Raw genomic sequence first — 26334 nt, forward strand, 5'->3', positions numbered from 1 at the left:
TTCTTCAAGTTAGCTCAATCCATCTCTCCTATGACCTCCTCGCGCCCTTTCCCCCTCCCATGTTCCTCTTCCCGTCTCTCTCCTCCCCCCGTCCGTCTCGTTATCCTTCTTGCCCGCTCGTCCGACTCGCCCTCCTTCTTCCCCGCTCGGCGTCCGTCTCGTTATCCTGCTCCCCTCTTTCTCTCTCCATCTGTCCATCCCTTCCCCTACTTCCTTCTTTTCCCCTCTTCCCCATCCCCTGCTCACTTCCTTCTCTTCCCTCCCCCTCTGCTCACATCCTTTTCCGTTCCGTTCCATTCCCCGTTTCCCTCTCGCCATAGTCCTCCCCAAATTCGCCACCGCTCTCTATCCAGCCTCACCATCGTCCTCTCCAAACTCACCGCCGCGCTTTATTCAAGCTCACCGCCTCTTTCTCGCAAGCCTCACCACCGCTCTCTATCCAAACTCATCACCGCGCTCTATCCAAACTCACTACCCACACCTCGTCGAGCGTCGGCGAGATACACTCCATTGAGCGCCGGTGAGATAGGCTCCATTGAGCGACGGCGAGATGCAGCTCGTGTAGCGAGCGATGGGGCAGTCCATACTGCTGGGGACGTGGCATCCTATACTGCTGGTGACGGGGCATGCTATACTGCTGGCGACGGGGCGGTCCATATTGCTGGCGACGGGCACAGCATGACCGGTCAGTGGCGGTGGGGCGTCTCGCAGGACGCACTCGGAGATTGGCGCTGTGGCGTCTCGCACGACGCGCTCGGAGAGCGGCGGCACTATCCAAGAGGCGATGGGCTCCTTGCTTCGTCTCACAATGCTGGGAAAGGCTGCGACCTCTCTCGGCTGGGAAAGGCTGCGGCCTCTATCGGCTGAGGCTGCGTTCGCCTCTATCGGCTGAGGCTGCGTGCGCCTCGCACAGCTGGGCTGGGTACGCCTCGCACGGCTGGGGCTTGGTACTGTTCGCACGGCTGGGCTGGGTACACCGTGGCTGACGAGCTGCGGGGGAAGTTTGTCGGGGGTACGCAAGTAAGCTGGTGGCACGGGCGAGCTCATGGCGGCGCGGGGGAGGTCATGACGGCACGGGCGAAGTCGTCTGGGCATGGGTGAAGCCATGGTGGCGCGGGGAAAGTCGTGGTGGCGTGAGGAAAGTCGTGGCGGCGCGGGCGATGTACGGGTGGAGAGGGCGTCGAAGAAGCGGCTGGTGGGTCGTTCCGTCGTGGCGTTTGGGGGAGACGCTCGCGCGGTTCCGGGATAGGTGGGTGGCTAGGAATGTGGGGATGGCGGTGGAGACGGCAAGAGGCGATGCGGCACGCGACATACAGCGCGTTGGATGGCATGCAACATACGGCGCGTTGCGCAGCAGGCAACATACAGCGCGTTGAACAGCATGCACTAGCGCCCCGACGCATACTGAGCAGTGGCGTGTCCTCGCATCATTATCCGCGATGCGTTGTCCACGATGCATCGGCGCAACTCAACCATGGCGCATCGGCGCATGATCAGCCACGGTAAGTCGAACCTTCATGAGCCACGCGCGTCTCTCTGTCCTGAGCTTCATTCTAACAGTCATGCGGACCCACAGGCTGCGGACACAGAACACTGATATCGGCCTACGTTCGCTGCGCGAGAGCCGACGGACGGAGTTGGCCAAAGAGTCGCGAGCTGAACGACCATCGTGCGTCGTTGGAGGGGTTGGTATGGTGAGAAAGGGCGTGGGAGTGGCTTCAGGAGGCGCGCACGTGAACGAGAAGAGGCGTAGGAGCAGGGGAAGGAAGGGCCTTCGCCCCAACCCCGGTTGCGCTCTCCTATGCAAACGAATGAGAGCGCGTCCTTGGGTCCTTATACGCTAGTATGACTACTTCTTTTGCCGCTTTATTGTCTGAATTAAACTGCAGTTTAGTTGCGCAACAGGCTGGCCAAGTCGTCACGGTTGAATCGCTGTGACGCCGTAACGTATGCACGCGTGCCTCACGTGCCGTGCTTCGGGCAAGGCCCAAGCCTGATCTCAACCTGATGCCGACGTCCTTCAGCGATTGCGCGAGACCTTCGCGAGTTGTTCGCGAGGCGGCCTCGCCCATGTCATGCCGGGCTTGGAGCGCCTACGAACCGAGCGAAGCCCAGATACCGGTAATCCAGGCAATGACTGCACTGCGCAAACGCGCCGTTCATGTAGCAGATGCGACGGATTCCCATCGATGTATGAGCCCGGCGTATGCCAAGGACCGTGACTGTACAGCCCGGAACCTTGCTCATGAACTCCCTTCATATCAAGACTATGCTCGATGTCAGACTCGTGTTGAGGCTGTGCTTCTTCCTAGTATGACGAAGGTCAGTAGCGGGGCCTCACAGCACACCGCCAGCTTTCCTCCTACTCCCATCTCACCACACAAGCGAACGACCGTTGACGATGACAGACGTCCAGGATCCCCCGGCGTCGGGCGGGAGTAAAACATTCGGGATTCACAAATATGATCCCAGAAGCTGTCTAGGTAAGCCACGCCCATGCTCGTCTGCTGAATTTCGCTCATCGATTTCTCGTGACAGGCGGTGAGCAGGCGCGCGAAAATGTACGGCGCGGCTACGAAGGCAAATACGAAGACGATCCGCTCTACGAAGAACTCGGGGACGAGGCGCGCATCTGGCGCGTCATGCTGGACGAGGGTCGGATCGTCGACGCTGCGATGCTGCAACGCTTCCGCGACCATCTCGATGTGGACCTCGTTTTTGTGAGTGCATGAACTTTGCTGTCGAGACCAACGTTAATCGTACCCTCAAGGCCGGTTTGTTCTCGGCCGTCCTCACGACCTTCGTCGTCCAGACATCGCAGACGCCCTCCACTACCGGCGACACTACCATTGCTCTCTTACTGGAAATCATTGCCATCCAGCGAGCATGGGCGAACGATCCTCGTGTGGATGGCGTGGCTTCCTTCAGTCCTCCCCCACCGGCGCCTAGTCCCAGCCCCTGGATCAATCGCTGCTGGTTCCTCAGCTTGATCTTCAGTTTGTTGGCTGCATTCGGCGCCGTCGTCGTCAGGCAGTGGCTGCAGGTACGCTGGATAGGCCGCTCACGTGCGTGAGGCGCTGAACCATTTGTTAGGAGTACGAGAGCGACATCGCCGGGCCTCCCAAGCGGCGCGCGCTCGTCCGTCACTTCAGACGCGTCGGCTTGGAGAACTACAAGGTCCACGTCATTGTGCCGATCCTCCCCATGCTCCTGCATGTGTCGCTCCTGCTGTTCTTTATCGGGCTCATCCTCTATGTCGGTCAATCGGATCCTACTATGTCCCACGGCATCATCGCACTTACGACTCTGATCTACTTGCTCTACATTGTGACGAATGTCCTGCCTGTCTTCGACCCCCAGTGCCCATATCGCTCGCCGCTTTCCACCGCTGGATATTGGGCTAAGTCCTTGTACACGCTTCTCTACGCCCGGCTTCCCTCCGTTCCTCGTCCCCTTCGTAGGGGCGTTATTTGGGCTGAATATTGCGTGCTTCTGCCACTCTACTTCATGTATGCAATCCTCCGAGACGGTGGCGCAGCATGGGAGAGATATGTGCTGGACGCGCTCAAGATGCCCAGCGATCATGAATGGGACACCGCGCTTCAAAAATCAGATGATCTGATACCCGATAGTCTGGATTGGGCAATGCAGGCGTCGCCAGATCTGTCCATTGCCCCGCTCGTCGTACAGGCCTCAGCTGGTCTTCGCTATGAGGGTCGTACTTGGTGGTCATCGACCCAGCCACATACAAGACTTCTGTGCAACCGCATTCTACCTTGGTTCTATAATGCTTTGAGTACACGTCGGGCAGTCTTTGACTGGGCACCTGGTCGAGAGAACGAGCTGATACGAATGGCGGACTCTCTCTTGCTCGTCCCAATCTCGTATTCTTTTCACCAACCATCAAGGAATGACATAGACACGGTTCAGTATCGCTTGTGCACCTCGCGGGTCTCCCAGGCCTTGACGCTTGCGCTTCTGGATCTTCCGAACACGCCTGCAGTCACAACAACTGATGTGGCGCGGATGAGTGCGACTCTCCTGGCTCTCCAACGAATACTCAACTGCCAGTCGTTGACCCGGAATGACCCCCACACAGTTCTCGAGACTATTGCCCAGGCATATTCCTTGCTCAAAGACGCACCTCCGGTCACAGGGCTGCGTCTTCGTCCGTTGACTTGGAATGATGCACTACTGTATTTGTCCAACTTTGGGACACCTAAAGCTAACATCTGTAACTTCGCTATCACGCTTTGGCGCAGTCAGTATTCTGGGGCACCATTTTCGGACGACGACGATCGGCGGAGCGAACAACTCGCTGCATCATCTCATATGACCTTGCAAGAGTGGCTATACCTGCATCCAGACTGTACAGAAGACTGGGAAATTGCCATAAACCGCCTGCTCTGTCCTAGCTCGTGTGAAGCATATGAAATGGTGCGATCTGCGTCCTCTTCACTAAGGTTGCAGCAAGCTGACGTGCCTTGATTCATCAGCATCGTCGTTCTGTGGACGATGCCTGCCGCTTGCACATGACGTGTCATGCAATTGATTTGTACATCAAGGAAGATAATGCCGATGGGAATACGGCTTTCGACGATAACCTCGGCTTTCTGGTTGTGCAATTCACTGGCTCGTTGCTTTCCACACTTGGGTATGACTCGATCGACTCCGCACTACGTACCATGGGACTCTCGGTAGTATCGGCCGCGTTCAAGTCGACGTTCCTCGTTCGTCCCTCATTGTCATTTGCGGGGTCGGTGCAGTTATATAAATACTTGCCCGCAACCTTCGCCGTGTCGTTATTTTGGTTTCTCGCCAGGTTTGCTCGAGAGCCTGTCGACCACAAAGTCACCATCCTCAATGCTCTGTCTCGCCATGCAACCAAGTACTGCGAGGTGATAGCACAAGCTCTTGACTATGACGAAGTCTCAATCAAGCTTCTCCTTTCACTGGTATCGACGGTGTTGTGTAATCACCAGCTGGCTTTCCTGGACATCTCGGACGCTCTCGCAACATCCCTGGCCACGCAGCTCAGCAAAGTGACAGGTCAGTCCCATCTCTGCAGTTGGTCTTCACCGAGCTCTGACAAGCAACCTTCAGGCTCGGTGTTCTCCGATCAGCCTGAAAATGTCATGACTGTTTACCTATATCTTGATGCCCTCTGTGCGGCGCGTGCCAAATCGAAGCAGGTCGACACGAGGTTCCCTGATGCATCGCGCAAGCTGCACTCGGCGTTGCGCTCGCTCAAGCCAACATATCACAACACGTGGAAACAGCAGCTAGATAGGAACTTGAGACGTCAACATATTCCACTCACTGTAGCATTGGCGCTGAAGAGCACGCATGGCCATGAAGCGCTAGGAGAGTGGCTAAATGATTTGCCCTTCCTAGTGCAGGACCCAGGTTCAGGCTTGGAAGTTTGGGTTCCGGTCGAGGCTCGAGAAGGCGACCTGAATTGGTATGATACTCAGCTGCTAATCCCGTGTCGACTGCTGATCATTTGTGCAATCATCAGGTATCGCCACTTCACTAGCAATCCCGACAAGCATATCCGTGCCCAGCCAAGAGATCGGAGGTTGCACATATCCGAACTGGTCAGCTTCGACGAGGCCGTTGAGCGGATGAAGGAGACCGACGCTGAACGTGCCGCTGGGAATGAACAAGGAGGTTCGGGAGGCTGTGGCGCGGAGGCGGGCGCCATCGACGACGCCGAGAGCTCTGGTCGCGAGCCTGACGGACTCGATGATCAAGGAGGCGCCGAACGTACGCAGATCCAGATCGTCGCCCGACTCAGAGCCCTCGGCGCTTGGGGAGTCGCCCCGTTCAAGCGTGTTCGTCCATTCCTAGGTGCGCTGTGTCATTTTGTCATTTCCGTTCTGTCCATTCACGCTGTGAACCAGCGAGCCTCCGGCCTCGTCAAAGGTCGCCATCGTTCATCGCTATCGACACTATCGACGTCGAACGCACCGCAGGAGCCTCAGTTCCCCAGGGTCCGATGCGGAGCGGGGACGATCCCTTCGTTCCGACGAAGGCGTTGGGAGCAGGGCAGGGTGAAAAGTATGGAGGGGACGGCGAGCATGCTCAGGACGGCGGGCATGCTCAGAACGACGAGCAAGATCGGGACGCCGGGCGTATTCGCGAGCAGGGTCAAGGCGAAGAAGCATCGCATGACCAGCGCGATCACAAACAGGACAATGCGGACACCAGCGTGAGCGAGGAGGCGGAACACGGAGGGATGACCAACGCGAGCGAGGTTCCTGCTGCTGGACAATGCGGCGAGCAGGAGAGAGACGATGAACAGGGGCGGGCCGACGAGAAGGGTCAGGACGACGAGCAGGATCATGACGGCGAGAAGGGGAGCCGGGACGGCGAGCAGGGTCAGGGCGGCGAGCACGGACGGAATGATGAACACGGACAGGATGGCGAGCATCCTCAGGACGGGGCGCATGGTCTGGACGACGAGCAGGATCGGGACGACGAGCAGACTCGCCAGGATGACAGGGTGACGCACGTCCGGACACGGGACACGGAGGTGGAACTTCGTGCGCGCGAGGACGCGGGCCACGAAGGCGGGGACTAGGGCTGACGAGCGCGGGGGCTAGGGCTAGCGAGGGCGCTGGGTAGTAACGCTCGGGACGACGCTGGGGAGTACCGCCCTCGAGGACGCTGGGGAGCAGTGCCCAGAGGCGGCGCCAGTGAGAGAGCTGCGAAGGGCGATGAGCATGAGTTCAACTTGACGACGGACTGGATGACACATACACGACGGACTGGAAGATACATACATGACGGACCCTTATCCGCGTACGACGCTTGAACACTGAAAATCTGTCTTCTTTAGTCACATACGAGTTTGCGCACTAGTATTGCATCTTGTCCTGCAAATTACTGAGTTACAACGTTTCTGGCCGTCCGCGTCTTCGACGCACCTGATCACCAAGCCGGGTGTACCCTCATGGAGAGTGAAGACGAGGAAATATTCGCATTGTGGTCATACGCGATGTACATGAGCGAGCGGTCTCGTTCGCCTCTGGTCCCGTTCCTTCTCCCGGCTCGTCTCATCCCCTTCTCCCGGCTCGTCTTATCCCCATTTCACACATCAGCCGCCCCAAGCGCATAAATTCACCCTCCTCCATGGACCTCCTAGCACAACCCAGCTCATTCTCCCCATGAGGTCGTTGCAACCAGCACGCAACTCTGCTCGCTGCGTGCCGCAGTCCCCCACCCCTCACTGACCCTCCCCTCACCGACCCTCCCCCACAAGCCCTCCCCCCGCCAATCGCATCCCTCTCACTCCGCCGACTCTCTTCCCTCTCACTCCGCCGTCCCTCTTCCCCCTCTCACTCCCTCGTCCCATTCCCTCTTCCCCCCCTCTCCCCCCCGGTCGCGCCCCGCTCATGATCTGTCGCACCATAAGCCCGACACTCCGCCCGACGTCATCTCTCCTTCCTAATACCCCCATTCCCTCCTATACACTCTTCCCCAGCTTCCTCGCCGCCGTCGGGCTTCAAGGCATCCTGCTCCCCATACACCCCTCCTCCGTCCTCGCATACTCTGCGCTGCCATCCTCGCACACGCTGCGCCGCCCGACGCCACCCCGTAGCCCTCCCCGCACGTCGGCCGAGGTATTTTCCTCTTCCCGTCCCCCTGAACATATCCCTCGCGTCCGCGCCCACCACTCACGACCACGCTCACCACTCACGACCACGCCCACCACTCACGACCACGCCCACCGCTCACGACCGCGTGCTTCATTCCCGATGGCACCCTCCCCCCGTGGTGCGAGAGAACGAGGACAGGACAGCGCGCATCACTCCCGACAGACGCTATATCCCCACAGCCATCCGACGCTGGGAGGAGGTAGGAGGGATGGACCAGTAGAGGAGGGAGGGCGAGGGCCGAAGAAACCAGAGAAGCGGTACAGGAAGAAAGGAGGGGTAGAAATGCAGGGTCGAAGCGGAAGCAATGGGAAGAGGGAAGAGATGAAGTGAAGAGTCGAGGAAACCAGTGGCGCGGGCGACGCTGAGGGCAGTGGGGCGGGGACCTCCACCTCACCTGCCAGCGACGAGGGGAATTCCGGGTTTGCCTGTCTCCACCCTACGCCCATCCTCCGCCTGACCAAATGCGCACGTGCGCCTGCCTGTCCGATTACGCCCATCGTCTCCTTCGAGGTCACCCGCGTCCCCGCTACATCTCGCACCGTCCGCGCCTTCCCCGCACCGTCCGCCTTCACTACCTCCCCTTTGACGGGCCCGTGCCTTCCCCAGCGCGCCGCCCGCCCCACCTCCCCACCGACGGCTGAGCGCGTCCCCGCGATTGCGCCCTTCCCATTGCATATCCTATGTCTGCGCTCCACCCGGCCTCGCTGTCGCGCAGCGCTCCGCCCATTCCCGCTGGCCGCCGTCCTCGCTGACCGCGGTACGCACCGCCCCACCGCCCCACCGCTTCCGCCCACGCCCAAGCTTGAGCCCGACAACCTCCTGGAAGATCGCATCCCGCATATCCCGTCGACCTCCTGCAAGATCAAGCTAGGATTTCGTCGACTTCCTGGAAGATCAGACTACGCATATCCCGCCAGTCCGTCGCGCGCCACTGACCGGGGATGGGAGCGGGGTAAGAGGTGGAGTAGGGGGTGGAGGAGCGGAGCCAGAGAAGGAGGAGAAGGAGATTCAGCTGGGAAGGGAGAGAAGGGAGGGGAGGGCGGGAAGGGAAGTGAAAGAGGCGAAGCGGGTGAGGGGAGAAGGGAGGGCAGGGGAGAACGGGGAAGAAGAGGACGAGACAGAGGAGGATGGGAAAGGGGAAGGGAGGGACGAAGGCGGCGTTGGAGGGAAGCGCGACTATGGTAGGGAAGGATGAGCGAGGTTGGGGGGACGGAAAGGATTGCGTGACGAGTGCTTGCGGGGCGGGGAGCCCGACGTCTCTCCCTGCAATGCGCGAATCGACACTGATCTTGCATCCAGCCTTCCCTTCGTGCGGATTACGCCTCTCTCCGGGCGCCTCTGAATGACCGGCCCACCTTTCACAGGTCCCCTCCCCTCGTCCTGCATGATGCGCTTGCAGTCCCGAGTAGCCGTAGCAAGCGTAGTGCGTTGCAGAATGGGCTCGAGATAGAACGGCGGACAAAAGCGGCGAGAGCGAAAATGAAAAGGGCGAGAGCATAGAATTCACATGAGCGTCCGTAGCTACCTTGGAGCGAGGGAGCAAGCCAGGCGTAGGGTCGCGCGGGCCGCGGACCCCGAGGAAGCGGGCCGATGCTCCGACGCCGCATGTTACTCGCCCCTCGTTCGCTCTGCTCCTCGTCTGCAACGCACCTTCATCCCACGGAACGTCAGGCCGGCGCAACTCGACATCCATCGAAACGCCCGCAATTTTGGCTCAATCTCTTTACTGGCGACTTCCACAAACATGTTCGCAGCTAGTCGTCGCCAGCACCGATCGCGGATGGACGTGCGGAGGGATTCTACAGGGCCACCATAAGACTGCAATGATACGAAGTTTTCATGCATAAACACGGTGCTCAAGGACTGTGCTTTGACAACGACCCGCGCTCATGGCGCTCTCATCCACATTGTTGTCGACAGTCTTGCCCCCAACCTGTCATACCATCTCTCCCCTCTTCCAACTTTCCTCCTCTTCCACCTTTCAAAAACAATATCCTTGCAATAGCTTACGCCGGTACGATAGGAGTGCGGGAAGCACCACCATCGGCGTGCTCCGAAGACCTAGGGGCGCTCCAGAGAAACGCAGGTCGCTGACGGCGAGCGACGTTGGTCTTCGATGGCAAGCGAAACCGGGCTGTGTCCACGAAGGCGCAGGACCATGCCAGAGTGGATGTGAGTCGTAGGGGCGTGTCCGCTACTCTGCACAATTCATCCTGCTTCGCTCCTCCTTCCTTAAGCTCCCCGCGCCCTTTTCCCCTCCCGTGTCCCTCCCGTCATCCTCCCCTCCTCCTCCCTCCATCTGTCCCTTCCTCCTCGACTTCCTTGCCTTTTCCCTCTTCCCCATTGCCGCTCCTCCTCCCGTGCTGACTTCCTTCTCTTCCGTTTTATTTCCGTTCCCCTCTCGCCACCACTCTCTCTCGAAACTCACAACAGCGCTCTCTCCAAATCCAATACCCGTCTACCATGACCATCTCATCGAACCCTTACCAGCCCTTGAGTCTCTGTTCATGAATACGGAACTCCTTGTTCATGAATACGGGACACGGCGGCTCGTGATGCAGAACATGGTGGTTCCTGATACGAGGTATGGTGGCTCCTGATACAGGATTTGGCGATTCCTGACACGGGATTCGGCAGCGAGTTTATCGAGAGCTGCGACGCGGTGCTCAAGAGCTCGTACGGCGGGCGGTGGACCTGTTCGTGCAACGGGCGGTGGGCCAGTTTGTCCAACGGGTGGTGGGGCGCCTCGTTAAGCGAGCGGAGGAGCGCCTCGTCGAGCGAGCAGCGATTTGCACCTCGTCGAGCGACGGCGGGATACACCTCGTCAAGCATCGGCGGGGTACACCTCGTTGAGTGACAGCGAGGTACAGCTCGAGTCGCGGGCGATGGGGCGGTTCATATGCTGGAGACGGCGCAGTCCGTACAGCCGGAGACGGTGCAGTCCATACAGCCATAGTCGGGGCACAGCATGGCCGGGGAGCGGCAGTGGTGCGTCTCGCCTCGAGCGGCAGTGGTGCGTCTTGCTCGGAGCGGCGATGGGGCATCTCGCTCCGAAGGGCGATGGGCAATGGGCAACGGGCAATGGGCACGACGCGCATGACGCGGCGGCTTTGCGCGAGAGGCGGCGGGTAGTGGAAACCGCAGGGCTGGTAGAGGCTACGACTCGCATGGCCGGGGAAGGCTGCGGCCTCTCGTACGGCTGAGGCTGGGTACGCCTCCCACGGCTGGGCTGGTTACGCATCGCACGGCTGGGGCTGGATACGCATCGCACGGCTGGGGCTGGATACACCTGACGAGCCGCGGGTGAAGTCTGTTGTGGGTACGCAAGTTTGTCGGTGGCGAGGGCGAACTCGTGGCGGCCGTGGTGAAGTCGTGGCGGCGCGGGCGATGTACGGGCTGTGAGGAGCGTTGAAGAAGGCGCGCGGGCAATGCGCGGGTGGAGAGAAGGAAGGGGCGCGGCGGGCATGGGATTCGACGTAACATTTCCGGGGAGACGCTCGCGCGATTGTGGAGTACGCGGGCACCTAGGGATGGGTGGATGAATGGGGGGACGGCGAGAGGCGACGACAAGATGGAACGGCAAGAGGGGAAGGCACGAGGCGACGCGGCAGGCAACAAATGGCGCGTTGGACGCGTTGAACAATATGCACTACGGCGCATTGAACAGCAGGCAACATACGGCGCGTTGAACAGCGTGTATTCGCGTTGTCATCCACGATGCATCGGCGCGATTCAACGGCGCAACATCATTCACGATGTATCAGCGCAACTCGACCATGGCGCATCGGCGCATCATCAACCAAGGTAAGTCGATCCCTCCATGAACGACGCGCGTCTTCCCATCCTGACGTTCATCCTGATAGCTATGCGGACCCACGGGCTACGGTAATGAAGCACTACTATCGGCCAAGGTTCGCTGCGCAAGAGCCGATGGACGGAGGTGATGTAACGATCTCAACGACGACTGCGTGTCGTTGAAGACATGGATATGGTGAGAGAAGTCGCGGGAGTCGCTTGAAGAGACGTATACGTGGACGGAAAGAGGCGTAGGAGCAGGGGAAGGAAGGGCCCCCTTGGTGCGCTCCCTCATTGCAAACGAACGCGGGAGCGAGTCCTTGGACCCTCACACGCTAGTATGACTACTTTTCGTCGCTTTATCGTCTGAATTGAACCGCAGTCAAGTAGCTCAACAGGTTGGGCCAAGTCGTCGCGGTTGAATCGCTGTGACGCCGTAACGTGGGACTGCGCACGCGTGTCTCACGTGCCGTGCTTCGGGCAAGGCCCGGGTCCAATGTCAACCTGACGTCGACGTCCTTCATCGATATGCACGCGCGAGACCTTCGCGAGTTGTTCGCGAGGCCGCCTCGCCCATCAAGCCGGACATGGAGCGCCTACCAATCGAGCGGCGCCCAGATACTGGTAATCTAGGCAACAACTGCACTGCGCAAACGCGCCGTTCATGTAGCAGATGCGACGGATTCCCATCTATCTATGATCTCGGCGTATGCAAAAGACCGCGACTGTACAGCCCGGAACCTTGCTTATGAACTCCCTTGATACCAAAAACATGCCTGATGTCAAACGCGTGTTGAGGCTGCGCTTCTTCCTAGTATGACGAAGATCAGTGGCGGGGCTTCACAGCACACCGCCAGCTTTCCTCCTACTCCCATCTCACCACGCAAGCGAACGACCGTTGACGATGACAGACGTTCAGGATTCCCCGGCTTCGGGCGGGAGGAAAACGTTTGGGATTCACAAATACGATCCCAGGAGCTGTCTAGGTGAAGTGCATCCATGTCGTCTGCTGGCTTTCGCTCATCGATTTCCCCTGACAGGCGCGGAGCAAGCGCGCGAAAACGTGCGGCGCGGCTACGCAGACAAGTACGAAGACGATCCGCTCTACGAAGAACTCGGGAATGAGGCTCGCATCTGGCGCGTCATGCTGGACGAGGGTCGGATCGTCGACGCTGCGATGCTGCAACGCTTTCGCGACCATCTCGATGTGGACCTAGTTTTTGTGAGTGCATAATCTGCGCTGTCGATATCCACGTTAATTGTACCCTCAAGGCCGGTTTGTTCTCGGCCGTCCTCACGACCTTCGTCGTCCAAACATCGCAGACCCCCTCCACTACCGGCGACACTACCATTGCTCTCTTACTGGAAATCATTGCCATCCAGCGAGCATGGGCGAACGATCCTCGTGTGGATGGCGTGGCTTCCTTCAGTCCTCCCCCACCGGCGCCTAGTCCCAGCCCCTGGATCAATCGCTGCTGGTTCCTCAGCTTGATCTTCAGTTTGTTGGCTGCATTCGGCGCCGTCGTCGTCAGGCAGTGGCTGCAGGTACGCTGGATAGGCCGCTCACGTGCGTGAGGCGCTGAACCATTTGTTAGGAGTACGAGAGCGATATCGCCGGGCCTCCCAAGCGGCGCGCGCTCGTCCGCCACTTCAGACGCGTCGGCTTGGAGAACTACAAGGTCCACGTGATTGTGCCGATCCTCCCCATGCTCCTGCACGTCTCGCTCCTTCTGTTCTTCATCGGGCTCATCCTCTATGTCGGTCAGTCGGATCCCACTATGTCCCGCGGCATCATCGCACTCACCGTCATGATCTACTTGCTCTATGTCTTGACGAATGTCCTGCCCGTCTTCTACCCACAGTGCCCATATCGCTCGCCGCTCTCCACCGCTGGATATTGGGCCAAGTCCTTGTACATGCTTCTCCACGCCCGGCTTCCCTTAGAGCGTCGACCACGGGAGACGTTCGCTATGCCTCCTGGGGGTGCTCCGAAGGACCTTCCGACGAGTGATCTGGAGGACGATGAGGGCGAGACTAGCGCGGACGACGACAGCGGGTACGAGGAAGGCCACAGCGTGTCGCTTCGTAGGGGTGTCATTTGGGCTAAATCTCGCGGGCGTCAGCTACACGACTTCATCTGTGCAATCATCCGAACTGTTGGCACAGCATGGAAGAGATATGGGCTGGACGCGCTCAAGATACCCAGTGATCATGAATGGGACACCGTGCTTCAGAAATCAGATGATCTGATACCTGATAGCCTGGATTGGGCAATGCAGGCGTCACCAGATCTGTCCATCGCCCCACTCGTCGTGCAGGCCTCAGCTGGTCTTCGCTACGAAGGTCGTAATTGGCGGTCATCGACCCAACCACATACAAGACTTCTGCACAACCGCATCATACCTTGGTTCTACAATGCTCTGAGTACACGTCGAGCGGTCTTTGATTGGGCACCTGGTCGAGATAACGAGCTTCTACGAATGGCGCACTCTCTCTTGCTCGTCCAAGACTCGCTAGGCAAGGCTCAGTTTCACTTGTGCACCTCGCGGGTCTTCCAGGCCTTGACGCTTGCGCTACTGGATCTTCCGAACACGCCTGCAGTCACAGCAACCGATATGGCGCAGATGAGTGCGACTCTTCTGGCTCTCCAACAAAGACTCGACTGGTTGACGCCGTTTTGGGTCCGGAACGACACTGGCGCAGTTCTCGAGACTATTGCCCAGGCATATTCCTTGCTCAAAGACACACCTCTGGTCACAGGTTTGCGTCTTCGTTCGTCGACTTGGAATGGCGTACTATTATATTTGTCCAGATATGGGATGCCTGAAGATAACATCTGTCACTTCGTGATCACACTTTGGCGCAGTCGATATTCTGAGACATCATTTCCGGATGACGACGATCGGCGGAAAGAACACCTTGCTGCATCATCTCATATGACCTTGCAGGAGTGGCTGTACCTGCATCCACCCTGTACAAAATACTGGGAAATTGCCATCTCTCGCCTGCTCTGTCCTGAGTCATGTAGACTACATAAAACGGTGCGATCTGCGTCCTCTTCACCAAGGTTGCGTCGAACTGACATGCCTAATTTCATCAGTCTCGTGATTCTGTGGACGATGCCTCTCGCTTACACATGACGTGCCATGCAATTGATTCGTACTCCAAGGAAGATAGTGCCGACGGGAATGCAGCGTTCGACGATAACCTCGGCTTTCTGGCCGCGAGATTGACCGACTTGCTGCTTACCACTCTCGGACATGACTCGATCGACTCTGCGCTACGTACCATTGGACACTCGGCAGTATCAGCCGCGTTCAAGTCGACATTCCTTGTTCATCCCCCTCCATCATTTGCGGGGTCTGGACTCACGAATACACCCTTACCCGTGACCTTCGCCATGTCATTGTTTTGGTTCCTCCTCAAGCTTGCTCGAGAACCTGAACATACGGTTGACAAAGTCGCCATCCTCAATGCCCTGTCTCGCCATGCTTCCAACTACTGCGAATTTCTAGCAGAAGCTCTTGACAATGACGAGATCTCGGTCGAGCTTCTCCTCGAAGTGGTATCTACAGTGCTCCATGATCACCAGCTGGCTTGCCTGGACATCACGGATGCTTTAGCCTTATCCCTAGCCACACAGCTCAGCAAAGTGGCAGGTTAGTCCCATTTTCGCACGCGGTCTTCAATGAGCTCTGACAAGCAGCCGGCTTGACGCCTGCAAACGACATGGTCGATTGCCTATATCTAGATGCCCTCTGTGCAGCGCGCGCCAACTCAGAGCAGGTCGACAAGAAGTTTCCTGCTGCATCGTACAAGCTGCACTCGGCGTTGCTCTCGCTTAAGCCGACATATCGTGACATGTGGAAACAGCAGCTAGATGAGCACTTAAGACCTCGAGTTATTCCACTTGTTGTAGCGCTAGCGCTGAAGACGACGCATGGCTGTGAAGCGCTAGCAGAGTGGGTAGATGACTTGCCCTCCTTGGTGCAGGACCCAAGCTCGAACTTGGATATTTCGGTTCCGGATGAGGCTAAAAATGACGAGGACCTGAATTGGTATGATACTCAGCTACCGATCCCGTTTCGACTGCTAACTGCCTATGCATCCATCAGGTATCGCCACTTCACCAGCGATCCCGGCAAATACATTAATGCTCGGCCCAGACGCTGGTGGTTGCACATATCCGAGCTTGTCAGCTTCGACGAGGCCGTCGAACGAATGCAAAAGAAGGACGCTAAACATGCTTGGGAGGACGAGCGAAGATTGCGAGGCAACGGCGCAGAGGCTGACACCAGCGACGACGCCGAGAGCCCTGGTCCCGTTCATGGCGGCCTCGAAGATCGAGGAGGCGCCGAGCATACGCAGAGCCAGATCATCTCCCGACTCAGAGACCTCGGGGCTTGGGGAGTCGCCCCGTTCAAGCGTGTTCGGCCATTTCTAGGTGCGCTGGTTCATGCTATCATCCCCGTTCTGTTCACTGACGCCGTAAATCAGCGAGCGTGCGCCGTCCTCGTCTTGGTTCGTCATTCATCAAGCTCGATGATATCGACGTCGAGCGTACCGCGGGAGCCTCAATTCTCCCGGGCCCGATGCGGAGCGAGGTCGATACTTCCGTTCCGGCGATGGCATCGGAAGCAGGGCAAGGTGACGAACACGGACAGGACGGCGAGCAGGATCAGGATGGCGAGCAGGATCGGGATGGCAGTCACAGTCGCGTCGACGAGCGGATCCAGGTCGAAGAATCACCGCACGTCCAGACGCAAGGGACGGAGGTGGGAACGCGAGGAACGGTGGAGGAAATCAGCGCGCCCAGGGATGCGGAAGACGAACTTCACGAAGGGAGCACCCGTGTTCACGAGATCCCTGATGCTGGAAAGGGAGGCGAGCAGGATCATGTTGACGAGCAGGGGAGCTGGAATGGCGAGCATGGTCCGGACGACGAACACGGACGGGACGACGAGCACGGACGGGACGGCGCGCAGGATCGCAACGACAAGCAGATTCGCGTCGGCGAGCATATCCAGGACGAAGAAGTACCGCCCGTCCAGACGCTGGACGCGGAGGAGGAGGAAGCCCGTGCTCGCGAAGACGCGAGACCCGAAGGCGAGCACTAGCGCTCGCGAGGACGCAGAGGAGTATCGCTCCCGGGCGGCGCCTGGGATGAGCGCTGAGCGCGAGGTTGACGATGGACTGGACTAGTACTTACACCCGACGGACCCATATATTACGCCCTGAATGCTTCTGCGATTGTTGTTTGAGCTACGTACGAGTTTGCGCCCTATTGTATGCTCTGACCGCCTGGTTGGATTTGCTCTTCATATTATATCTCGCCGCGGGCTTCTCGACGGATCCCACTCACCGCGAGCTTCTCGACGGAGCCCGCTCACCACGTTCCGGGTGCTGTTCTCGAAAGCCGCGCCGAGAGATATTGGAGTCGGATTTGTTCATTGTGGCCGTATGAGACGACGAGCGTTGTGGTCGAACCAAACGACGAGCGGTCATGCATGCACAATACTCCCATTCCTGCCCAAGCGTCCTAGTAGAATCACCCATCAGGCGCTCCCTTCCCTTTGCACCTCTCGTCCCTTCCCTTCGCACCACTCCTCCGTTCCCTTCGCACCACTCCTCCCCTCTCTTCCCCCCGCTCGTACCTCATCCGGGCCTATTCCCATCTCACCCTCTCTAGCATCCCCGCGCACTGAGACTTCGCCCTCTCCCGTGCGCGCCGCGCGCCGCAAAGGCCATTCCCCACCGGTCTTCGCAGCCTTAAAAGTTCCCTCCACCGCCCTCATACTCCCATCGCTCATCCCTCATGCGCCCCTCATTCCTCATGCGTCCCTCCTCCCTCACGCGTTCGCCAACTGCGCCCATCTCACGTGCTGCGCACATTGCTCATCTCACGCGCATCCCACTTCTCCTAAATCACCCTCACTCACCCTCGACTGCGTCCCTCAGATCTCGACCCTCTATCTGGCTCGTCGCATCCCTCGGATTCGAATCGCGCATCTCACCCCCCAGATTTCGCGCATCTCATCCCAGAGACTTCGCGCATCTCATCCCATCCCATTCCTCTCTCGTCATCCGCTCGTCTTCCCGGCCGGGCGGCCCCCTCGGCTGTCCGCGACCGCCTCCCTCTCCGCCTCCTCCCCCGCACCGCGTCTTTCTTCATCTCGCGCGCCCTCTCTCCATCTCCCCCGCGCCACGTCCTCCCTCCATCTCCCCCCACACATCCTTCTCCCCATTCACCCCCCTCCACACCACCTTCGCCCCATCATATTCTCGCCCCTGCCCGTCCTCGCCCCTCTTTCCTGCCCCTCGTCTTCGTCATCGTCCTCGTCGCTCCCCCTCCCCTCCTCACCCCCATCTCCCCCGCGGGGCGGGAGTAGGATCCTGAGACCGCGGCGCGGCAGTCAAATCCTGAGACCAAGGAGACCGAGCAGAATCCTGGGATCGAGGCACAAGGGTAGGATTTTGGGAACGCGGCGGAAGAGTGGAATACCGGGACCGAGGGGAAGAGACGGAGGGCGAGGGAGGAGGAAACGGCGGGCCAGGGGGAAAGAGACGGTGAACTAGGTAAAGAGACGATGGGCGAGGGGAACGAGGGGGAAGGAAGTTTCTGGGACTGAGGGGTGGGGAAGGGGAAAGGGCGAGGGCGAGGGCGGGGACTGAGGGGCGAGGAAGGCAAGAAGGCGAGGGGAGGGAAGAAACGGAGGGCGAGGAAGGCAAGAAGGCGAGGGGAGGGAAGAAACGGAGGGCGAGGGGGAAAGGGGAGGGCGAGTGTGGTAGAGACGGTGGGCGATGATATCTGCAAGAGACGAAGGTAGGTCAGCGACGATATCTGCAAGAGACGAGAGACGGTCAGCGACTCACCGGTGATGGTTCGGGTGGGCGCCTCTCGCCTCTCGTGTCCACTTTCTCGCCCGTCCACATGCCACCGCCCATCCGACTGTTCACCATTCGGCAGTCCACCGACTGTCCACCATCCGACTGTCCACCGACTGTCCACCATCGGGCTCTCCCACCGACCACATCCCAACCATCCTCGCCCCACCCCCCACTCCTCCACCATCTGGCTCTCCCCACCATCCCAGTCTCTCAGCGAAGCTAGTCGCGCCACAGGCTGGCTCTACAAGGCCAGCCGCGCGGCAAGCGGTTTGTAACGGCTGCCTCCGGGAAACTAGATGAGCAGGAGGTCGTATGCGATCCGGAGCAAGCACGGCACGCTCATGAGAGATGCGGCGAGAAGGGCCAGGAGAAGGGGAGCGGAAGCGCGTGCATGCCGACGAGGGAGAGCGTGAACGCAGACGGGGGAAAGATGCGGCGCGCGGCGGGGACGATGTGGTGGGAGGCGCGGACGAAGAGCAGAGGCAAAGGAAAGGAGCCGGGCTGGGCGGTGTGGGAAGCGGCGGTAGGGCTTGCGCGGAGGGGAATCGGGAGGGAGGCAGGAGGAACGGGTGGGAGGGAAGGAAAGGAGATGGGTGGACGCGACGGGTGTAGGAGGTCCCACCGACGGGGTTCAAGGGCGGAGGACATGGTGAATGTACGGTCCGCAAGGAGGGGTGCGAGCAGTGTGGAGGACTTCGACCAACCATCACCCAGTGCGGAAGCCACTCCTAGCGACAACAAGGGCCTCTTGCGCGGCTTTGGCGTCACCAGCAGGATGCCTCGCTCGAGGTCGCAATACGCTTGCCCGCGGCGGTTGCCTCTTCTCTTCGACAGCAGAAATATGCTGCCCGCCGTCAGCGGCGACGTTGACAAATGGTCGTGGAAAAGCATTACATTGGCTGGAACTGTATACAGGAAGAAGAGCAGCGGGATCGTGCAACCAACGTGCAACGTTCTCAACGCGATGACGGACGCTGCCCGGGCCGTTGTTCCGATCCCACGTGCTCTCAATTGCGACTTGACTTCGGCTATCGCCGAGATCAATGTCATCGGCGTCTGCCGTGAGTTTCGTTGCTCGTTTGTCCCGAACCTCATCGGCGGCTGGCTTCATGCGCACAGTTTCAGTGCACTTCACTCAACACTCGCTCAGTTGGAACGGTTTGGAAATCTCGCTCACCTCATACCATTGTCGCCCTCATGATCGCTGGTCAAAAGGCATCGACGCTCGGTTGATGCTGCGCGCAACATAAATTCCGATTTCGCCAAAGTACATGATGACTCGAAGGATATAATAATGTCCTGCTCCGAATATGCTATCGCAGCCCACCCCCCTCATTCTATCCGTCCTGCGCCTTTCAATAATCCCATAGCCCTGTTACCCTAAACCATCATTCAAACTGCTTTCATGTCATCGGAGCTGTCCTGGAGATCTATATGCTCCCCTCGACGACGCTCGCTGCGCAAGAATACTACAAGAAACTCCATCAGGCGCCGCTGGACGGATAACGCTCAATCGCAGACTCACTCAGTAATATCCCGCGCAGCCTGGCCCAGCGAACAGCCTCAAAGGGAATGATGCGAGCGTCGGCTCGTTTCTCCTCGTCCTCTTCGACTACATTGGAGCCTTCGACTTTATTGGAACCCCCTTGGCCGCAGTCATCCCCGGCTTCAGCCTCACTGCGGCCCCACACACGGCTCGCGCGCTCCACGTCGTTATGCGCGACTGCAGCACATTGCCCGTCGTGCAGCCGCTCCGAGTACTGCTCGAAATTCACAAGCTTCCAGATCGGCACCGTGTCAGATCGGCAAGGTTCCTCCGGATGAGAAACACAAGTTTGGTACCTGGCGAGCGCCTACAATCAGCTCGTGGAATTCCTTGCTGCGATGAAGACGTACCACTCCTCGTCTAGCCAGACTCTCAAGGTCTTTAGGATTCTCAAAGTCTCCAGGCCGTCCCCGATAACCGGTCGATTGTCCGAGATCGAGGGATAGTCCGGTGAAGAAGGCATGGTGTCCATCAGCTGAGCGAGGGCTTCGCAGCCGCGCGGGCTTGCGAGCGCTATACCCAGGGCCGGCGGAATGGGGGACTCGAAGGCGCTCAAGACGCGCCGAGTCCATACACGGCCATGCGTCGGCCGCAGCGAGATCAGCGCGTCGTGTAGTGCCTTCGCCGCCTGCACACCGTCTCGCGTGGCGCGCGCCTCGACACCGTCCCGCGTGGCGCGCGCTGCGACGAGCACATCCAGGAAAACGCACCACGACAGGTCCATCCGCCGGGTCTCCTTTGCGTGTCCGGCATCGCCTGCTAGTCCCCTGAGGCGCGCCGCTACCGTCCATGCGATGACCCTTGGTGGCGCACACAGCAGCGCCAGACGGGGGTCAGTCAAGATTGCCATCACCACCGGGCGGACGAGTGGCAGAGGATCGAGCTCGTCGGGGACACCTGCGGCGGCAGCGGTGGGGAAATAGGCGGCGGCCTGGTGTTCCATCGCCCGTACGATGTCAAGCTTGGCTGGGTCCGTTGCGCGAGGGAGGGCGGACGACGAAGACGCGGCAGGAGAAGCGGGGAGCGAGGGGATAGAAGAAGCAGGGAGCGAGGGGACAGAAGAAGAGGACGAAGAGCTTGCGGACGCTGGACCGCTGGACCCAAATGGATCATTGGCATCATCGTCGAGTGCCGACAGAAGTTGAGCAAGGAACCAGAATTGCTCCCCGGCCAGAGTAGAGGAGGACGGCGCGTCCTTCGGCTTGAGCAACTCCAGTGTCGATGGGCGACAGCGAGAGACGAATTTCGAGAAGAACGGAAGTGATACACCGGAGCCTTCGACGATCCTCCACGTATTTCCGAGCGAGCCGTGGTAGAGAGAGACGAGCAATGGTTCAATTGCCTGCGTCGACAAGAAATCGGAGTCCCCGATCGCGGTACCCATCGTAATGCGGTGAACTTCGATGGCGCGACATACCGTGTGCAAAGAGCTGGTGGCGTCGGCGGCGTCTGATTCAGCATCCCCTCGTTCACCACGAACCTAGATATGCAGTCAATTAGTCGAACAAAGGATTCGAATTTGCGCTTTGAGACGTACCGCAGCCGGTTGCCATTGACACGACGGCGAAGGGCACAGGGAGCTGTGAATAACGTCCTGCGCCAATAAGCGACGCTCGGGCGTCGAGTCTAGCCATCGCCGCAAGGTGACAGTGGAAATTGCGGGGAAGCCCTGTCGATCTTCGTCCACCAACGATAGATCCTCACGGTAGGAGAAGCTATGCCACAGCAGAAGCGCGAGCGGTTCCGGAACATATGCGCCGGAGCAGCGATTTTCGAAGGATATCAGCATGCCTTCCCATACCACGGGTTGTAGGCGCAGACCACCTTGGTGGTCGCTTTGAGCCAGTGTCGTATAGGCATTCACAATCCTTGCTTTGAGGGCTTCACTGCTGATGAGTTCAAGTATGGACTGGCGCTCATTCTGATCGAGCCTGCTTTCGAGCGCGATGGAAATTGCGATGAGGATCATCATATCTGAGTCCGCGACGTCGGCCGAGGAAATGGCGTGCACCAGCGCTTGCAAGATGCGCGTGGCGCAACGGGTATACTGCAGGTTATCGGCAGAACTCGAGCGTACCCTGTCCTCGGGAACGAGCAGGAGCGCACACGCTATGCGCTGCAGCACCCTCTCACGCCCCGGCGCCCAATCGAAGACGAAGCCCCGGTTACGCAGAGTGGTGAAGAACCAGGCAAGGACGCGGCCACGGAGGAGCTTCCCGTAGTACTTATCCGCACGCTTGTCACGCCTTGAGTAGTAGGGGAGACTGGAGACGGCCTGGATGACGAGCGAGTCGATGGAGAGGTCGCTGGATTCCTGGAGCGCCAGGTCGAGGCCTCTGGAGATGATGTAGTCCGCGTGCGCCGCCACCTCGCGCTCCTCGAGCTCCCGCCACGTCCTCGGGAGCGCGCGCCCCTCCTCGCCGCGCAGGAGCGCGCGCAGCCAGTCGTGCGCCGCCTTCACGCGATATGCCCACTCCGACAGGGGCGAGCGATACGGGCATTGCGGGAAGAAGACCGGCAGGCAGACCGACATGAAGTACAGCGCGTAGAACGTCCCCGTGAGCGCGATGACGAGCTTGGCCATGGGCACGTCGAAAATCCGGAGGTTCAGGGTCAGGCCGACGAAGAACAGCAGCATCGAGGCATGCAGCAGCGTAGGGAGTATGAGCACGATCAGACCGACGTGCCAGCGGTCCAAACCCATGCGCCTGTAGTGCTGTGTGAGCGCACGGTGTTTTGGACTGCCAAAGACTTCATTGTCGTATGCCTGGAGGGCTGATGGTCAGAGAAAAATCATTTCAGTCATCAAGGAAACGAACGTGGAGCCAACCGCGGACGATGAAGGCCAGGAATGCAGCGAAAAGACCGAGCAGGAGGCTGAAGTACCAGAACCGGTTGGTCCAGAAGTCCAAGCTCGACGCCGTCACGTCCTTCGGTTGGAGTGCAGATGGCGGGATCTCGCTGACTGGCGTCCCGCTCGCTATCGCCCTTTGGACCGCGATCAATTCAGAAAGAAGAGCGGCGCCGATTTCTGCGTGGTCGGGCTGCAGCGCTTGGGACGATTGCGTGAGACATGTTGTCACCACCGCGGCGAATAATCCAGACTGCGCGTCTCGTGAGTAGCCATGCAGAAATTCGAAGACTCTGCCACGTACGAATACGAGGTCTACATCCAAGTGGTCGCGCAGCCCTTGGAAGGCTCTTGTGTCGTGGGCCGATCCCTCGTCCCGGAACATGCGCCAAACGCGGGCGTTCTCCCCGAGTTCTTCCCCGCGGCCATCGTTGTCGTACTTGACATCGTAGCCATCCTGCTCGCCTGCAAGCGCCATAGTTAGACGTGGCGCCTATGCATTCTGATCGCTACTCACAATCATGCCGATCCTGAGGGCGGACGAATGCCCTTCTGCGGTGAGGACGCGTGCCGGGGTCTTGGGTGTCTGCCATGATCGTGTATAAGATCGTAGAGCTGAGAGAGGGCAAGTCGCAAATGTATCGATACGAATGCGAATGCGCACACCTCGAATATATGCGCGTCGCCATATGTCTGACAGAGGGCCTGCTGCTGGACACCTAATAACCATCATCATTAACGCATCTATGAACTGTTGAAGCACGGAGGATGGAGATCGGTTTCTCGAGCTGTGTAGGGTGGCGCGATGGGCGCCGGGGACGGTCCCCAAGTTCCTGTGAGTGTCCACCGGCGTTGTTCTGACCTGCGGGCGATGAGCGCTAGGCCGATGCTCTGCGAATCGAGTGCAGGACGATTTCTACGCATCGGGTGCAAGACTATGCCGTTACTTCGCTTGATGATGTCGCGCCACGCCATGGAAATTTCTGGTAGACACGAGCCTTCTTCCAAGGCTCACATACTGTTCATACGGGGGTGCCGGTAACGTCCTGTGTGAGAGATACCACGCATTCCCGTCGTAATAGCCGATCTCTTCGGCTTTCTGTACGGGCTTGTGGGTCGCGCACTGGGTTCGTAGACGTAGTGAGGTGAATGTGGATGGGTCTGATGACTCATACACGCATACGGACTGATGGATCAGCGGGAAAGGTGAGAGTAAGGAGCTAGGAATCGCGCAGGGCTTGGCGTCGAAGCCTGCGAAGAGACCGACACACCCATAACTCCCCTACGCGCAGGTGAGTCACGGTCAGAGCAACGGAATATCGCGCAGCACTCTTCTGGCGCGCCCACGTTCACCGGTGCCAAGCTCAGGTGAAGCTCGGGGAACCTGGGTTGTCAATCGATCAGCTTGGTATTGTGGGCTATGCGGGGGCGACATACAGTGCAGAGAAGCGCCGCGGGACATCAAACAAATCGCCCTCGCGCACGGCATCACCCTCTAGCGCGGAGGCAGAGCCTTTCGGAGCGGGGATTTCTGTACGACGGCGATATCGTACCAGCCTCCATGGGTCGTAGTTGATGAAGGGTTGGAAAATTTGCATCAGTAGCTATGACTGACGGCATCAGCAATAGAGAAGCTAGCTACCTGCGTTGGGTGAAGTCAGTGGACAACCCGCTGTTATACGTGGACTACGTACGCGTCGGTAGCGAGCTTGCGGGTAAAGCTTTTGTATTCCTGCAATCACCCACAAATGTGCGGTCACATATATCAGACTACAAGTCAACATCACGCGCGCCGCACAAGGATAAAAAGCCTGGTTCATATGTGGAATAGACACTGGATTGCGCGACTTGATAGACGAGAACGGGATACATGATAATTCGTTCCATGAAAGCAGAGTGAAATCGACGCGGCTTGCGGCAGGAGGAATTGTGCTGACAAATTGGTGGCATACTAGCATAAAGCCAAAACAAATCAATGAACCTCAGGAAAGGCCGAGATGAAGATATGGCAGCGCGTCGAACGATGTGGTAGGAGACAAGTTTGTCTCTGATTGAGGTTGCAATTGAGTCCACGTGGCCTCGGAACAGCGGCCCGAGCAGCGTCCGCCATCGCGCTGAACGTTGCACGTTGGCTACACGACGCCACTGCTCTTCGTCCTGTGTACAGCTCCAGTCAATGTTATGATTGTTTACGATCCTAATTCTCCACGGTCCCTCGTCAGCGTCGCCGGTGACGGCGGGCAGCATATATTTGCTGTCGAAGAGAAGAGACAACCGGCACGGGCAAGTGTATTGCGACCACGAGCGAGGCGCGCAGCTTGCTGGTGACGCGGCACGCCAAAGCCGTGAAAGAGGCGGTCGGCCGAAGTCCTCCACACCGCTATCCGTTCACTCACCATGTCCTCCGCTCCTTGACCCCGTCGGCGGGACCTCGCGTCCCTCGACCCGTACCTCCTACCTCCCTCCCGACTCCCCGCCGCGCGATGCCCACCCCCTATCCTGGACGCCAGGCCCAAACCGCGACGTCAAAGTTCCGATGGGAAGAGCAAGACGTCACGAGAGCCAGTCGGCGGAGGGGCGAAGGGGGGGGGCGAGGATGGTGGGGATCTGGTCGGCGGGAGAGTCGGATAGTGGACAGTCGGATGGTGGACAATCGGTGGACTGTCGGACGGTGGACAGTCGGATGGGTGGACTGCCGGATGATTGCACAGCCGGATAGGCGGTGGCACTCGGACGGGGGAGAAAGCGGACACGAGAGGGGAGAGGGGAGAGGCGTCTGAATCATCACCGGCGGGTCGTCGCTCGTTCCGACCCTCTGCAGATTGTCGCTGACCGTCTCTGGTCTCTTGCAGATATCGTCGCCCACCGTCTCTTTCCCCTCGCCCTCCGTTCCCCCTCGGTCCCAGTAACTGACTCCCCCTTCGTCCGGCCATGTTCCTTCCCCCTTTCCCCCTCCCCGTCCATCCACTCTGTCATGGTATTTTACTTGCTCTCCTCGGTCCCAGTGCCAGTGCCCACTCCGTCGCTACGATCCCGGCACTCTACTCCCGCGCCGCGGTCCCAGGACTTTACTTGCTCTCCGCGGTCTCAGGATCCTACTTGCTCTCCTTGGTCCCAGGATCCTACTCCCGCCCCACGGGGAAGGAGGGGGGTGTGTGGGGGTGTGGAGGAAAGAGGGCGAGGAGGGGGAGGACGTGGACGAAGATGAGGGGCAGGAAGGAAGGGTGGGGGAGAAAATGGTGGGGCGAAGGCGGGAGGGGGAGGGCGAAGGCGGTGTGGAGGAGGGTGAGAGGAGGAGCGAAGCGGGAGGCGGTCGGAGGAGCGAATGGGCTGGAAGAGGAACGAGTGAGAGGGAAGGGAAGGGAAGAGGGCGAGACGGGGGAACCGATTTCGGGGAGTCAGTCGAAGTGAGGGGGTTGGAGGACCGAGTGAGAGGGGTTTGGAGGAACGAGTGGGAGGCAGTTGGAGGAGCGAGTGCGGGGGAGATGAAGAGAGACGCGGTCGGCGGAGCGAGTGGGAGGGTCAGAGGTGCGATTGGGAGTCGGTCGTAGGAGCGAGTGAGAGGGTGAGAGGAACGAGTGAGAGGGAAGGGA

The 26334-nt window shown here is 59.2% G+C and overlaps 8 protein-coding genes across 8 annotated transcripts; 5 read left to right on the forward strand and 3 right to left on the reverse strand.

The window, feature by feature from the left end:
• Positions 1-471: 471 nt before the first annotated feature.
• Positions 472-1107, reverse strand: SCHCODRAFT_02673421 (uncharacterized protein; the record flags this gene model as incomplete). Its single annotated transcript, XM_003026776.2, has 1 exon — positions 472-1107. The coding sequence occupies one exon, from the start codon at positions 1105-1107 to the stop codon at positions 472-474; it is 636 nt and encodes a 211-aa protein (XP_003026822.1).
• On the forward strand, positions 1024-1974 carry SCHCODRAFT_02122407 (uncharacterized protein). Its single transcript, XM_050341858.1, has 4 exons — positions 1024-1142; positions 1227-1502; positions 1577-1843; positions 1895-1974. The coding sequence occupies exons 2-4, from the start codon at positions 1264-1266 to the stop codon at positions 1926-1928; spliced, it is 540 nt and encodes a 179-aa protein (XP_050197310.1). The 5' UTR covers positions 1024-1142; positions 1227-1263; the 3' UTR covers positions 1929-1974.
• Positions 1975-2334: 360 nt separating this feature from the next.
• On the forward strand, positions 2335-6915 carry SCHCODRAFT_02693857 (uncharacterized protein). The gene is made up of 8 exons (XM_050346862.1): positions 2335-2483; positions 2539-2720; positions 2771-3043; positions 3094-4437; positions 4497-5049; positions 5104-5461; positions 5519-5850; positions 5904-6915. Exons 1-8 carry the CDS (start codon positions 2402-2404, stop codon positions 6581-6583), a joined length of 3804 nt encoding a protein of 1267 aa, XP_050197311.1. The 5' UTR covers positions 2335-2401; the 3' UTR covers positions 6584-6915.
• Positions 6916-7127: 212 nt separating this feature from the next.
• On the forward strand, positions 7128-8856 carry SCHCODRAFT_02718713 (uncharacterized protein; the record flags this gene model as incomplete). Its single annotated transcript, XM_003026684.3, has 3 exons — positions 7128-7987; positions 8033-8577; positions 8630-8856. Exons 1-3 carry the CDS (start codon positions 7398-7400, stop codon positions 8854-8856), a joined length of 1362 nt encoding a protein of 453 aa, XP_003026730.1. The 5' UTR covers positions 7128-7397.
• On the reverse strand, positions 7393-11864 carry SCHCODRAFT_02644154 (uncharacterized protein). Its single transcript, XM_003026777.3, has 4 exons — positions 11525-11864; positions 10299-11465; positions 10152-10245; positions 7393-9833 (listed from the first exon to the last, which is right to left on the reverse strand). The coding sequence occupies exon 2, from the start codon at positions 11125-11127 to the stop codon at positions 10486-10488; it is 642 nt and encodes a 213-aa protein (XP_003026823.1). The 5' UTR covers positions 11128-11465; positions 11525-11864; the 3' UTR covers positions 7393-9833; positions 10152-10245; positions 10299-10485.
• Positions 11417-19577, forward strand: SCHCODRAFT_0238437 (uncharacterized protein; the record flags this gene model as incomplete). Its single annotated transcript, XM_003026685.1, has 12 exons — positions 11417-11465; positions 12497-12678; positions 12729-13001; positions 13052-14216; positions 14269-14294; positions 14557-15115; positions 15223-15514; positions 15572-15900; positions 15954-16060; positions 17870-17922; positions 18579-19405; positions 19495-19577. 12 exons carry the CDS (start codon positions 11417-11419, stop codon positions 19575-19577), a joined length of 3945 nt encoding a protein of 1314 aa, XP_003026731.1.
• Positions 19559-23348, reverse strand: SCHCODRAFT_02644168 (uncharacterized protein). Its single transcript, XM_050346374.1, has 7 exons — positions 23259-23348; positions 23046-23206; positions 22710-22994; positions 21428-22657; positions 20241-21370; positions 19870-20186; positions 19559-19813 (listed from the first exon to the last, which is right to left on the reverse strand). Exons 1-7 carry the CDS (start codon positions 23332-23334, stop codon positions 19737-19739), a joined length of 3276 nt encoding a protein of 1091 aa, XP_050197312.1. The 5' UTR covers positions 23335-23348; the 3' UTR covers positions 19559-19736.
• A 2324-nt stretch (positions 23349-25672) lies between these two features.
• On the forward strand, positions 25673-26152 carry SCHCODRAFT_02520237 (uncharacterized protein; the record flags this gene model as incomplete). The annotated part of the gene is made up of 1 exon (XM_003026686.2): positions 25673-26152. The coding sequence occupies one exon, from the start codon at positions 25673-25675 to the stop codon at positions 26150-26152; it is 480 nt and encodes a 159-aa protein (XP_003026732.1).
• Positions 26153-26334: the final 182 nt, after the last annotated feature.

This window comes from Schizophyllum commune (assembly GCF_000143185.2).
Source record: "Schizophyllum commune H4-8 unplaced genomic scaffold SCHCOscaffold_15, whole genome shotgun sequence".
NCBI lineage: Eukaryota > Fungi > Basidiomycota > Agaricomycetes > Agaricales > Schizophyllaceae > Schizophyllum > Schizophyllum commune.